At 35.7% G+C, this 13,525-nt stretch overlaps 1 protein-coding gene across 12 annotated transcripts in view; it reads left to right on the top strand.

Moving 5' to 3' along the window:
- NAV3 (neuron navigator 3) overlaps positions 1 to 13,525 on the top strand; it is a 509,384-nt gene that overhangs the window by 470,478 nt on the left and 25,381 nt on the right. For 10 of the 12 annotated variants that reach the window (XM_063154995.1, XM_063154993.1, XM_063154989.1 and 7 more), the window contains 5 exons: positions 651 to 728; positions 8,752 to 8,835; positions 10,472 to 10,583; positions 11,863 to 11,984; positions 12,605 to 12,625. In XM_063154995.1, coding sequence (XP_063011065.1) covers positions 651 to 728; positions 8,752 to 8,835; positions 10,472 to 10,583; positions 11,863 to 11,984; positions 12,605 to 12,625 — 417 coding nt within the window. The remainder of the gene's footprint in view (positions 1 to 650; positions 729 to 8,751; positions 8,836 to 10,471; positions 10,584 to 11,862; positions 11,985 to 12,604; positions 12,626 to 13,525) is intronic. The other 2 variants (XM_063154992.1, XM_063154990.1) reach the window with 1 other exon arrangement.

The following is a 13,525-nucleotide window of genomic DNA, read 5'->3' as shown; positions in this document are numbered from 1 at the left end:
CAAGCAAGTTTTTGAATACTATATAAGATTTAAAGAGGTTGCATGTTTGAATTTCAGGGACTGTAGGAAGCATGTGTTAGAGAAAAAAAAATACGACTTTACCTCACCTAATTTTAGACAACCATAAAGAAAAATCTTGTGTCTGAGGTAGCCATCAATGCCTTCTTCATGCCAGGCAGCATGAGAGTACATTTTTCACGTTATCTTTGTCTACTGTAGACATACAACATATGTTGGTTGCATCACGTCTACAGTCAGGCACGGCGAACCTCACCCAAATGCACTCGTGTTTCAAAACCTCAGGCCACATCTCCTTGATTGCACTAAGCATATGGTTGGGACTTGTGGGATTTGGTAAAAACTTATGACGTTTCCCTTGCAAAAAAGGAAAATATATACAAAGTAATTAAGCATTTACCCATGTGTGCTCCCTTAACTGGAATCCTGGCTCATACACCGGTTGAGTGCTAGAAAACAGTTGGAGCAACACTGAGCTACAACTTCTAATAATTTGTATTTCTGGATAGTTCTGAGATTAAAATTTGAAGCTAAGACATTGTAAATCTATTGGTTGTCTCTCAAGAAAACATACAAAATAACCACAATAAAAACATTGCTGAATTACTGACAGCAGTCTGTTGTTTCTCTAGCAAATTCAGAAACTACGGAGAGAGTTGGTTGCATCGCAGGAGAAAGTTGCTACACTTACTTCTCAACTTTCAGCAAATGTAAGTATTTTTGTTTGTGATGATTAGTATCAATGAATACATTACCAATTGCTCTTCCTCAACACATAGTCTTGGAGACATTACTATTTATTTATTTAGGGTTTTTGTTTTCCGAGTTAATGACTTCATTGAATTTCTATTCTGTCCCAGCTTCAAGAAAAACTAATCTTGTGGAAATGCGAAGTAGGCAGTGGAAATGGAGTTTCCGCAGTTTGAATGTGACAGTTCTATCCTGTTAAATTTTACCCTTTTCTCAGAATCAAGTATAAAAAAATGGCCAAAAGGAAGGAGACACAAGCAAAGAAAGGCATGATTTGCATATTCTAATAGAATTCATTCGCGTTTAATTTCACAAAGACAAACCCTGCAAAATGCAGTCAGGTGTGAAGGGAAGCACAGTCTACAAGTGTATATAGGATTCATATACTACAAAAGCAGTGCTGATATATAACATTAAAACTGGGCTATTTCACAGAGAGCTTCCTGGTGTTCCTTCAAATTGACATATATTGGTAATATGAGTTATGGAACGTGTTATCTGAAAATAATGCCAGATACAGAATGCAAGAGACAATCCTGTCTGGTTGATGTGGTTTCAGGTGAACTTACTGAACAATCTCTCTTTGAAGTGTAGGTGTCCTGAATATTTAGATTTACAAATAAGTGCTGATTTCAAAGAAATTATTTCATGTTGTGAGAAAATAATCTCTAGCTGCTTGTTTGTGTGTGACTTCCACACATGAAAATGTGGAAAAGCTATGCTTAGCACTTTCTTCTCTGTTCAGAAGGCTGCAGAGCACCTGTACTTGTACATCTGTAGCAGTTTAGGTTGCCATACTCTGAGTACTGGAGTGAACTAGTGAATCAGATGATGTGGGACATTGCAATGTTTGTAAATTCAAAATCTGGATTCTGGGTTGGGTTTTTGCATTTGAGAATGTATAGCTAGAATAGCCAGCATATCTGTATTGGGTTTGGGGCTCCTTCTTTCACATGTTTTAGACACTGACCTTCATCTTTACCAGTTTGGGCAGTTCTTTATTCATCTATCCTGAGAGCAACGGACTAAAAACCACACTGAGAGGAGAGAAGAGCTAAAATAGCATGCTTTGGGTAGGTGTGTTTGCTAGTGAGTCTGTTGCTCTCTGCAGGGCCCTTTTCTTTCCACAACAAATGCAGAGATGCAGCAGCAGTGGGGAGCATAGGAAGGTGATTCCTGGCTGGACTTGTAACACAGCACAGTCACAGACATGCTCATATCTGCTCTGAGTGCCCTGGTGTTATCCAGAGGAGTTGTCTTGATTCCAGCAAGCCCCTGATTTAATGAAAGATGTGTCTGCCCCCAGTCAGAAGTTGGACTAGATGATCATTAAAGGTCCTTCTCAAACCAAACCTTTTTATTATTCTAAATTGAGGTGTCATATCAGTTAAATTAAATTGTTTGCCTTTGGTGAGCTTGTACTCAGTGCCTGTTCCAGGTGATAACTCAGGACCCCTGGCACCACTCCTCTCTTTACTCTGCAGGTAGAAAAACAGTTTTCCCTTCCCTCTTTTCACTGGCTCAGAACAGAAACACCAGCAGATTCTTTCTAACTGCTGTGTTGAAAGGGAGAGTTGAAAGATTACTCGGGCTCTGTCACTTTTCAGTCAACCCAGAAATGCTGTAGTCTATAATATGGCAACAAGTGCAATAATGTCAGAGCATTCTCTGCAGCTGAGGAAATTAAGCTATTGTTTTGTTTGTTTGGATAAACTGGCTCCTATCTCTCCTCAGTCTTATTTAGAAGTCCTTCACTGTACCTCTGGCCAATATGACTTTCTATTAAATAAACACCATACAAGATGGTTTCTAATAACATTATTTATTCTAGACAAATTGTCCAAGCCAGGTCCACGCTATAATTAGATTTGATCCATAATTCAAAGAAATGGAGTTAAGTTAAAAATGGGAATTTTGGCTTGGTTTTTACTCAAACTAAATCAGCTGTGTGGGTAAGAAATAAATTTGTGTTGATCTGTGTAAATCAGACTGGACTGTTGGGAATCTGTTCCTATATGCTGCCTCTGGGCTTCTGAACAGCCAGGAAAAATGCTTTTCTATGGATCTAACTGTAAGGACATTTTCAATAGGATGGCTAAATATATATGCATAGACATCTGGTTTTCCTATCCAGAAATACCACATTTGGTTAATTTAATAATGTTCTTTTCACTGTTACACACCTTCTAATCCATCTCCATGGAGATATTCTTTAAACTCTAAACCTGTAAGCAACCCTAAGGCTGATCCATTTTGCACATGCATTTTTTAAATGATACAAGAGAAATCTTTCCTCTTGCCAAATCCCCAACATGTAGAAATTCCTTCAAAATTAAATTTTTCAGGAGCACGAAATGTAGAGGCTTCAAAATCCTTAGGCATGAACAAAATTATATTCACAATTAATACCATCTTTAAAAAAAGTAGATATTACTAGATATTGGGAGTAAATATTTTTGGCAGGATGTTCTCATGAGATACATTTAAGAACCAAAAAATTGAGAAGTATTTCACAATAAACGTGGTCCTGAATTCATTTTCTGCTGTTTCTGATAGAGAACTTGTAAAGTATTAAAACAACACTTTCATATGAAACCAAACAGTCAAAAGCAAATGCTTTTTAGGGGTCCTTCTGTCAGTCCTTCAAGGATTTTATGAGAAGAAATTCTACAAAGTATCTCTTAAATATTAGAAATAAAATCCAGGCTGAAAGCAGACAGTATATTCAACTATTTAATTGTGATAGAACCACTGAAATTTATTTAATTACAGAATTGATGTTTAAATGCCACATATTAAGTACTTTTCATGAAAATTCTGAGAGTTATTAGCAAACAATTGATTTAACTTGGCAAACTTACAGAAAACCTAGATGGCTTTCTAGATTTCATGAACTTGTACTGCCTTAGCAATGCGTTCCTTTCGTGTACTCATTTATCGTTTATTTTGTAGTCTAAGAGACTACATATTTCACCAGTCACTGCCTTTTAAAGGAGAAATATTCCTAATCACAAAAATCTGGAATTTATTCTCAGAGAAGAAATCAAATCTCTACATGGATAATACTACTGTGACCCTCATTTTGAGTCATGTTTTCTCATCAGGAAGGCTAAATCTTGAACGAGCCTTAAGTTTAATTCAGAAAAGTTTGATCACTGTCTGTCTTCTCTGGCAAACAGAGAACTGAGTGAACAGTCTGTCTTTTGTGGTGCTTTTGCTAATGAGAAAAATGCTCAGTCCTTTCTGATGCTTTTGCTACAATTGCATTCCTCTTAGCATTCGTCCTTAGTGTTAGTCCTGAACCCCTCCTAATTTCCGTATCCTCACTGTCTGAAAACAGGCAGCACTTTTTGCCTTGCTGTGGTGTGGAGAAGGAAAGTGTTAATAGCCAGAAATCTTGTTCCTTCAAAGCTCAATCTCGATGTGAATTTGTTGTTAGCATTTCCCTCTGTAGAACTGAGCAAAAGTACTGTACATGAGTGAAAAAAAGAGCACCTTATTCAGCTCATTTCAACACTATTTGTGCCTTTCTTTGCTTCTCCACAGAAGACTGTTGGTGACATTAGTATATAAGTAATTCAAAGACTGGCAGGTTGAAATTTGACCTCTTCAATCAAGCCTTTGCTTGATACATTATTTTATACCAAAATCTGTCAATTGGAAGTTACAGCATTTCTCAGGCATTATTGAAAACTCTGCTAAAATTTTTCTTATTTGGTTTGATTTGTTGTTCAGTTTTCGTTGGCTGGACTCAAGTACTATGCTTGACTTCAGCAGTTGATTTCATTTTATTAACCCCAAAGGGCCAAAGTGTTTTGCCTGCAAATGATTAAATTCAAGCTGCGTCCAGCTGTAATTTAATCTGTAAATTAAGCATCATTTGGATGCTTAATTTACAGATTTTCTCTGAGATTCTTGCTTTACCCCTGGCATCTGTCTCAGTGTGGCTGAAAGGTAAATCTCAATACTAATTCAGAAAGGGCCTGTTTTCAGTGCGGAAAATGTCCAACGAGCAGACTCCGTATGTGACTGACAAGGGCTCAAATTCCAGTGAGCAGCCTGACCAAGCCTGTTCAGAGGGACTTTGATCAGAGCTTTGTACTGTATAAAGCTGAAGGGTGCTTGCTTGCAAGCTGTAGTAGAGCCAGGATGCCAGTAGAAAGCGGAGGGGGTGTGCTGGCTAATGCTCTTGTTTGGCCAGCTCTGAACCGCTATCCTGCGGCCAAGCAACAAGCTGCTAGCAGGCAGCAAACAGAAAAGGCCACCAGATCTACAGTTGCTGCTTGCAACCAGCCTGATCTCTTCTGGCCTTTCACAGCTCCTTCCATTCAGCCCTGTCAGGTGGGAGGAACTTTATTTATTTGCCTTTGTTTTATAAATCTGAATGCCACAGGTCAAGTCCCAAAGTGTGTTGGAAGGCAGATGTTTTGTATGTGAATGTCATGTTCAGGATAGGCTGTAAACCTGAGCTGAGGTATTTGGGGCTTGCCTGGCTGGGATAGTTTACTAAGGAAATCTTTAAAATCAAATCTGTCATCTTAGCACTGAAGACATCTCTTCGACTGTTTCCAGTGTGCATTTTGCATGTTAATAGAAGTCAAAATTAACTCGTATGTGAAGGATATCTACAGATTAAGAGCTGTCTATCTATGTATCTAATGTGTATGTCAAGTTAATGATGGATATATTTTGCTGCAGGCATACTTCAAGTAATGCCCAGTTACTGAACTCTAATTCCAGGATGTCTTTTTTTCAAGTACAAATACTGCATTCAATTTTGAAGACATATTTTTACTATAGAATGAGCATTATATAAACCACATATAATATTCAGGCTACTCTTTGAAGTATTTCAAGGATGTGTGTACTCCATGAATGAAACTTCTGAATATAACACAGAGATTTCTAAGGTGTGAGAGACTGTCTGTATCTTAAACAAACAAACAAAACAATTCCTGAATATTTTTACAAGAATGAAAGAACGGAAACTTCTAGATAAATTTAATCATCCTCAGAAACTGAGGATTAGCAATCCAATCAAAATAAATTACCAAATTTTTAAGTGTAAAAAAAGTTTCTAATTAGAATTTTTAATTTCCCGTGAACATTATTAAAGACACAGATTTTTCTTTCTCTTTGCTTTAATTGCTTTATGAATTATTCTGCATTTAACTGTTTAAATGTGAAAGCTGATCTCAAATGGAAATACATACATATACTTCTGTTTTATGTATACTTCAACACACACATATAAGTATACTGATAATTTAGCCTTTTTGAAATGAAATTTTCTTATTTTATTGTGTAGTATTTCTGTAGGGAAAATGTTCTTAAGTTTGCAAGTCATAGCTCCTAGACAGCTGAAGGAATGAATATTAGCTACAATGGAGAAAGAACAGTTTATTACTCTGAATATAAAATCAATACTTCAGTAGATGAGTGTTATCTTGTAATAAATATTTAAAGTAATGAACAATGCAATTAAAAGGTTTTCTTCTTGAATAGTTTATGGTAAATGGGACTTTGAATTACATTTCTTTATTATTAGGAAATCAAGTTCTAATAGTCTTTATTTGAAATGAGTTAGAAAAATCCATCATCTTGATCCAATAACATTTATGGTGCAAAAAGTTTTGTATAATATTCCAAGAAGGTAATGTTCTCTGTCACTGGGTGAATTTTACTAAGAACCCTTGTTACATGGCTGTCTTTCTCTAAAGGCTGTCAGAAAATAACAGTTTCAGTGACCTTTGATGACATTTTTAATGCTGCTTTTTACTACTTAATTTTTCCTGTAAATTCTTTGTTGTCTATTCATGTACTATACAGGATGCATTTGGAACAGGAAAATACTTTACACAAGTATGCATAGTTTGGTACCAAAGTACTGTGGTTATTACAGTCTAATTTCTAGAAAAGGAGAGATGCAATGCATAATTAAACAAATTATTCCTCTTTCAAGCCCTCAGTCCCCACTGTAATTCTCAGAGTAAAACAGAACCATGGGCCGTCAGCCAAGACAGATTTTTTATGAGGCGGGGAACAGTGAGCTCCATTAGTTTCCTGTTAAACAAAAGTAATGAAGAGACAGTTGGCTAAAATTCTATAGTAGTGCATCTCTTTTGTCTCTGATAGTGTTCTGGGTGTGTGATCATCATCTTTGGAAATAAAACGCCATAGATTAATCTGGATAAGTTTAACATGCAGCTAATTAATAAAGTTTAAATTAAATTTAAAAACAGTTATTTTTATTTTCTTAGAGAAATAGAGTATTGAAAACAACCAAAGGCTGTAGTATTGATTGGCAGGTTTTCAGGTTCATTTTATGAAAGATTTTAACTTCCAGAATGTAGCCTAAGTTATAAATGTTAAAATAGGAATATATACAATTATCTTCTAGAGATTCTATATTTGTCTAGTCTCATGTTTATCTGGAGTTAGTCCTTGTGGTATGTGTCCCTTTACCACAAAAGTTATCCCTAAGATATCCCTGCAGATGCAGAAAGCAGGTCGATTGACCACTACACCTGTAAGTAATTGTGTACCTAAGTATACTAATAGTGTGGTTTACAAGGAGTAAACTTTTAGTAAGGTTAATAAGAATAAAATAAGAGGCTTTCAAGATACCTAAATATTTATAGCAATCCAAAATTATTTACAAGACACAAAAGTCACTCATCAGTACAACAGCTCTGAAGCAGAGATGCATAAGTAGCCCACTATTATATTTATGGTAATCTTCTTCTGTTTGAGGGACAATATACAGAGGAAGGTGGCAAGAAGCTCTTTTCCCTCTCCTAAAATGCAGAACAAAATCCTTTTTGGACCATGTCTTTTCTTGATTATACCTCAGATTCAGTACAACCGCATACATTCAAACAATTTCAACTATGCTTGTAAAAGCATGCAAATCTGCAACTGAAAAATTTGCCAGGCACTGTGTGTGCCTGAACTGCTATAATAAAAACTAAATTTTCTCCCTGAGGAAGCTCAGTTAATCCATTTGTGCATATAAATATGGTGAGTTTGAGTTATATTTCCATGTGCCAATGGTTGGAGACTTTGTCTATTACCACTTCTGAGATGGTAATGAGAAAATAAGCATTTCCTTATGCTTTTACTATTTGATGTTGGGAGAGAAATGGACGGGATTATATGGACTTCCTTAAAAATTAAATCTTTATTTTCCCTTGGCTCTACTTTCCCTGGCTTAGCATATTGGGATTTTTACGACCATTTGCTCTTCTTTGCCCTGCAAAGCTCAGTGCCAGTTAGATCTGATTAAGTATAATTCGTATAAATTTAGTTTGATTACAGTGTAGGATGCCGGTTGTTTAAAAAATAAAAACCAGACAGAAGTTGTTTTTTTTTTTTTTTTTAATATTTTGATCTGTTTCAACTCTATTGCTTTTTATACTGAGAAGTAAGACTTCCAGTTTTCAGGATTTTATTTTGTTTTATATATATATATTTGCACACATTATAAATGTTATATTTATATTTTACAAAATATATTTTATACACACACAGACATATATGAGCAATATAGTATTAATAGACTAACTGTGATATTTTTTGTTTAAGGCTTAGGATTTTTCTGAAGGTTTTTATTTCTGAAGTTAAAATTTGCTTTTCAAGATAAAGTGCTTGAATTCCTGTTTTGAAGTGTCCAGTAATTGAAAATAATTGCTCCTGGACTTCTCTTTGGGAGCAGACTACTTTTGGCTAATACATCAGTAAACTTAAATTCAGGCATTAAATCCATAATTCATTTCCAGGCAGAGATACCTGAGCTAATCTCATTGGGAGCTAAAGAAGCTTGAGGAACACTGGGTGCATTTGGCTGATTGATCTATCCAACTTAGCTCAGTCTGAGTTTGAACTAATATTAAAGAGCTGGAGAAAATGTGCTTGAAGGAAAAACATACTTCTAAAAACCAAATAGATCTGGGAAAATTTCCCTGTGTTGTCTTTCTTTCACAGGCTCATCTAGTAGCAGCTTTTGAAAAAAGCTTGGGAAATATGACAGGCCGACTGCAAAGTCTAACAATGACTGCTGAACAAAAGGTAGGTTGGTCAAAGAGGATGCTTTACTGTAGAAAATAGTCAGAAAATTATGTTAGAGTTTGGTTTAAAGAACACTAAAAGGAAAAAGGGACATCTGTGACAACAAGACAGATTTTTCTTTAATGGTTGCTGCGATCAGTTTTTCATAAATGTCCAGCAGCATGTGGAAAAAACTGTGCAGTATCAGGTTTACACAGATAGTATCATAAAACAGTTGGACACTAAAATCTTTCATTTCCAGAATTCAATGAAAACATGCATGACTTCAGGTTTACTCCATACTGAAGGATCCTGTAACAAAAATTTATCATAAGCTGCTGCAGTGCTTCATTCCAGCCTCCCAGCACCACCAGAACAATGGAATTTCAGGAAACAAAGAAGTTTAAGTAGAGAAAAATAGCTTAATTGAGAAGGTTAATAAAGGTTAGGCATCCTAACCATAAGTAAACAGTTTGGGTTTTCACTTTTTCACTGTGCTATTTATCTAATGGGGGGAAAAATACTCTGAACCTGATACAAAGAAATTTAATGTGAGTCCTTTTACCAAGCTCAGGATTAAGAGGCTGCTTAGCACCTTCCAGGATTGAACTTCTGCAACTTATGAATTTTCAACAATGTCCTATTAATGGAAAGGTCTCCTTGACCCAAACTGTGAAAGAACATGTTTATCTGTGAGCTGCTAGTCACCACTGCAGTCTGTAACTGTCTACAAAAATAACGTTTCAGAGTCTGGTTGAGCACCAACAGATGAAATGTTGCAAGACATTGTGAACTGGATAGAAAATATTTGTATTGTTTGCCTTTTTTTCATCTGGGGCGGGGGGGAAGAAAAACAACACAGTCACAATGGAATTTTCTTAAAAACAAAACTTTTAACTATTTTACGAAGTATAAATCCATCAGGTTTTCTTTCCAGAAGGAGTTAAGCAGTGACATTGAAACAGATCATCTCCAAGTTTCTTTCCCAAAAGATTTAAAACTTATTCTTTTCCTTCTCTTCTTTTCTCTATTGTTGAGTTTAAATTCCTTTAACCCTAATTATATAGGAAGGAGACTGGAAGGACAGGAAGTAATAAATAAAATATTGCTTATAAAAGCAATAATAAAATATATTTTCTAATAAAATCAGCTGTGCATTCTGATACAGAACTTCTTGCACTCAAGTGGAATAATTTTACTTCGACTTGCAGGACAATTTCTATTAAACAGGGGCTTTTTAATTAAATTAGTATTTAACAAATTAAGTCTTTTGAATTCATCCATTAAACAGTAGCCTCACATATTAAAGGACGTACTTCAAATGGCTTCATTGTATTTTGCAACGAAGTCATTGAGCTTTTCTTAATTATTCATTTTATAGTCAATTCAGACCCTTTTTAGATTACTCCTAATTAAAAATGTTTTCTTCTTAAAAATAGCATGATTGTTTTATATAGAGTAAATGAAAAAGATTTTGTTAGTTAACTTCAATATCTTTGGAGAGAAAGTATGCATTCTTTTTATTGCTGCCCTTTTGATAACCCAAGCAGTCCCATGATCTTTAATTTGAACACTCTTCCCTTGCAATTTTTTCTTTCAGCTTAGACAAACATTGTTCTTTTGCCATTATTTTGATCTCTCTTTGCTCTTCCCACAGGAATCTGAGCTTATAGAGCTAAGGGAAACCATTGAAATGCTGAAAGCCCAGAATTCTGCTGCACAAGCTGCTATTCAAGGAGCCTTGAATGGCCCTGATCATACCCACAAAGGTATGGGCTTGTCTTTATCAAAATAAATGCAGAAGTTCTCCCCAGGGAAAAAAAAAAAGCTAAGTCACTACTTTTCTGTTGTTTGGGAGCTCTGTTGCAAGGCAAAGCACATTCTGAAGTGAGTGGTAGGCATACTTGTGGTATTTCCAGAGCTGGAAACCTTGCCCAAGTTTCCTGTCTGCCAAAGTTCCTGGAGCTTTATCTTCTTAGAGCAGGGTGGCCAGGAATTGATCAAGAGATAATCGTGTTCCTGCAACTGACTAGTGAAGTACACCCAAGACACAAATGAGGTCTTACAGTATAACATGGTTAGAGCTTGGGAATCCAGTCAAAGCTGTAGCTTCGTAAATTGGTGTTCTTGTTGGTAAGAGACAGGCTGACAACAGCTCAGCTCCTTCTTGAAGTGCTAAATCAGTGCAGGAAAGCAGGTATTAAATTCCAGATGTCAAATTAATTTGTCATTACAGTTAGGCCGATATTGCATGATAAATACATACTTCAAAAGTGCCTGCTGATAAGCAACAGCAAAGAAATTACTTGAAAAAAATAATATGGTATTTGTTTTTGAGAGTGTTACTGATCTTCCATTAGAGAGGTCATTATTTAGGTGTTTGCCTTAAGGTCATTTCACTGCATGACTTGAGTGTATCAAAGCAAATTTCTAGGAAGTAGAAAATAACCTAAAAAGTAATTTCCCTTCATATTAGTGGGCATGTTCTGCAAAATAATTTCCAGTGATTAATATATAGTTATCAGAGACCTCTAAAAAATTGAAACTCAGAAGCTGCACCAACCATTTTTAATATTCTCCACTTCCTGGTTATTTTGTTTCATTCATTTTTAATGAACTCTTGCCTGTTTCTTTCCATCGGGGTATATTAGAATGTAGAATCTGAACACTGATTAGGGCTGCTACAAGTTGAGTAGTGCCTACACTCCTCAGAACTACAGTACATGTGGCACTGAAATGTCACGTAATCCTTGTGCTCAGTTATGAGGATACACGTGCATAGATTGCTGTGAAGGTTCATTGCCTTCTGGGCAAGAACAGCCTAGTTTGAGAAACCCCTAAGTATTGGACTAATTGTGTGCATCCCCCTAGGTCCTTATATGGTTTCTCACAAGCTTCAATAGCTTGAATCTGAGGCACTGCTAGCATCAGTGCCATTTATGTTCATTTAGACTGCCTTTGAGGAGGCAGATGCTACATAAATATAAAAATTAACATTACTATTATTAATATATTGAAAGTGATTTCACAGTAACATCCTTTCTTTAGATCTACGTATAAGGCGGCAACATTCTTCAGAAAGTGTTTCCAGTATCAACAGCGCTACAAGTCATTCCAGTATTGGCAGTGGTAATGATGCTGATTCAAAAAAAAAGAAAAAGAAAAACTGGGTGAGTACTCAGCAGGTTTAAGCCTCTCTTCTAGCTATTCTGTCTGAGTAACATAATGGTTCATTTCATTACAATGTTCTTGTGAGGCCAGATGGGTATAAAGAAATTCATGTGTATCTGTACTGTGACACTACCAGCAAGCTAAAAATTATTGAATATCAGCAGGGTTTTATTTGCATAAGTCAGAGTAATTAAAACAAACAAAAGTACAAGCAACAATTACAACAGCAAGAAAAGAAGAACACCATCATAAATTTAAAATAGCTGTTGTGACCAAAAACCACCTCTGGGCCACATTGAAACCGTGTTTGATTTTTCTTCAGTTGCAGTTTGGTTCAAAAGCTTGATTCAAATATATTACCCAGCTATGGAAGGAGTTGAAATCAGTTAAGAATTCTCACTTAAAAATACTACAGTGTTTTAAGAAATTAAGATGTTGCTCAAGTGGAACATACAAATATCACATACTGCTAAAGATTTAATTAAATACTTTCAATAAATAATCAGAAAATATGTTTTATTGTTTTTAAAATATTATCTGCATAAACATTTGTTTTAAAATACCGATGAGCCTTCATTCCCTTGATTTGTAATTCCACACTCTTTCATGTTTCTGCAAGGTGAACTCTAGAGGAAGTGAGGTGAATATAAACCATGGAAAAGTTGGCATGCATCTATAAAAAACCCCTATCTTGGCATGATTGCTATTTATTTTGGCAGTAGGCTTTTATACCTTCTAAAACCAGATTATCCTGTATGTCTTCTCAGTTTGTCTTTATTCGTTTTAATCTCCAAGTTTAGGCTATAGAAAGGGGGAGTGTAGCCAAAATCCATTTCTTTCTCCTTAGACATCATGAGCTGGAAAGGACTTAAATATTGTTTCTCATTAAGATCAGTGGTCACACTCCCCTCTCCAATTTTACCATGAAAATAATGTGTTTGAAGTCCTCATTTTTTCATAGAGGAACCAGCTGGTCGTTGTGTTCTGTACAGTTTTGACCAGAGCAACTCTCTGAAAAGAAAAATAAAACCTGTATTTTTCCTAAGATGAGTAAGTTCTGTATTTAGACAAAGGTCTGAACAAATGACATAGTTAATTTTAACTGGAGACAAAACTGTTGTCATCTTGGCTTCTGAAATAAATGGCTCTTTGGCTATTCTGTCCCTTTTCAATACTGGATACAAGCTTCTAGAGGGAAAAGGCAATGCTTGTATGTTCAGTAATCCTACCACTCTATAGGAATCTGCAACAAGCCATGTATACCTTTCAGCTAACATTCTTCTCAGTAGTACAACAAGGCAAACCTCTTGTTCCCATTTAGATCCTCTTGATTGTGATCCAAATCATAGAGTTTGCACAGTTTGACCACTCAAAGTTTTAATGGGGAAGATAAATTGGCAAATCTATAAATTTGACTTATCTTCTGATTTCAGCATTTAGTTGAGCCTGTACCTAGATGCAAAGTGGTTATTTAAAGCCACCCCTTGAAGGGAATGCCATGGGAATGGGATTCCACTGGGGCTTAATGGCTTTAAATGAG

The sequence above is a fragment of the Melospiza melodia genome, chromosome 4 (genome assembly GCF_035770615.1).
Source record: "Melospiza melodia melodia isolate bMelMel2 chromosome 4, bMelMel2.pri, whole genome shotgun sequence".
Taxonomy (NCBI): Eukaryota; Metazoa; Chordata; class Aves; order Passeriformes; family Passerellidae; genus Melospiza; species Melospiza melodia.
This window is presented reverse-complemented; position numbering and strand designations above follow the sequence as displayed.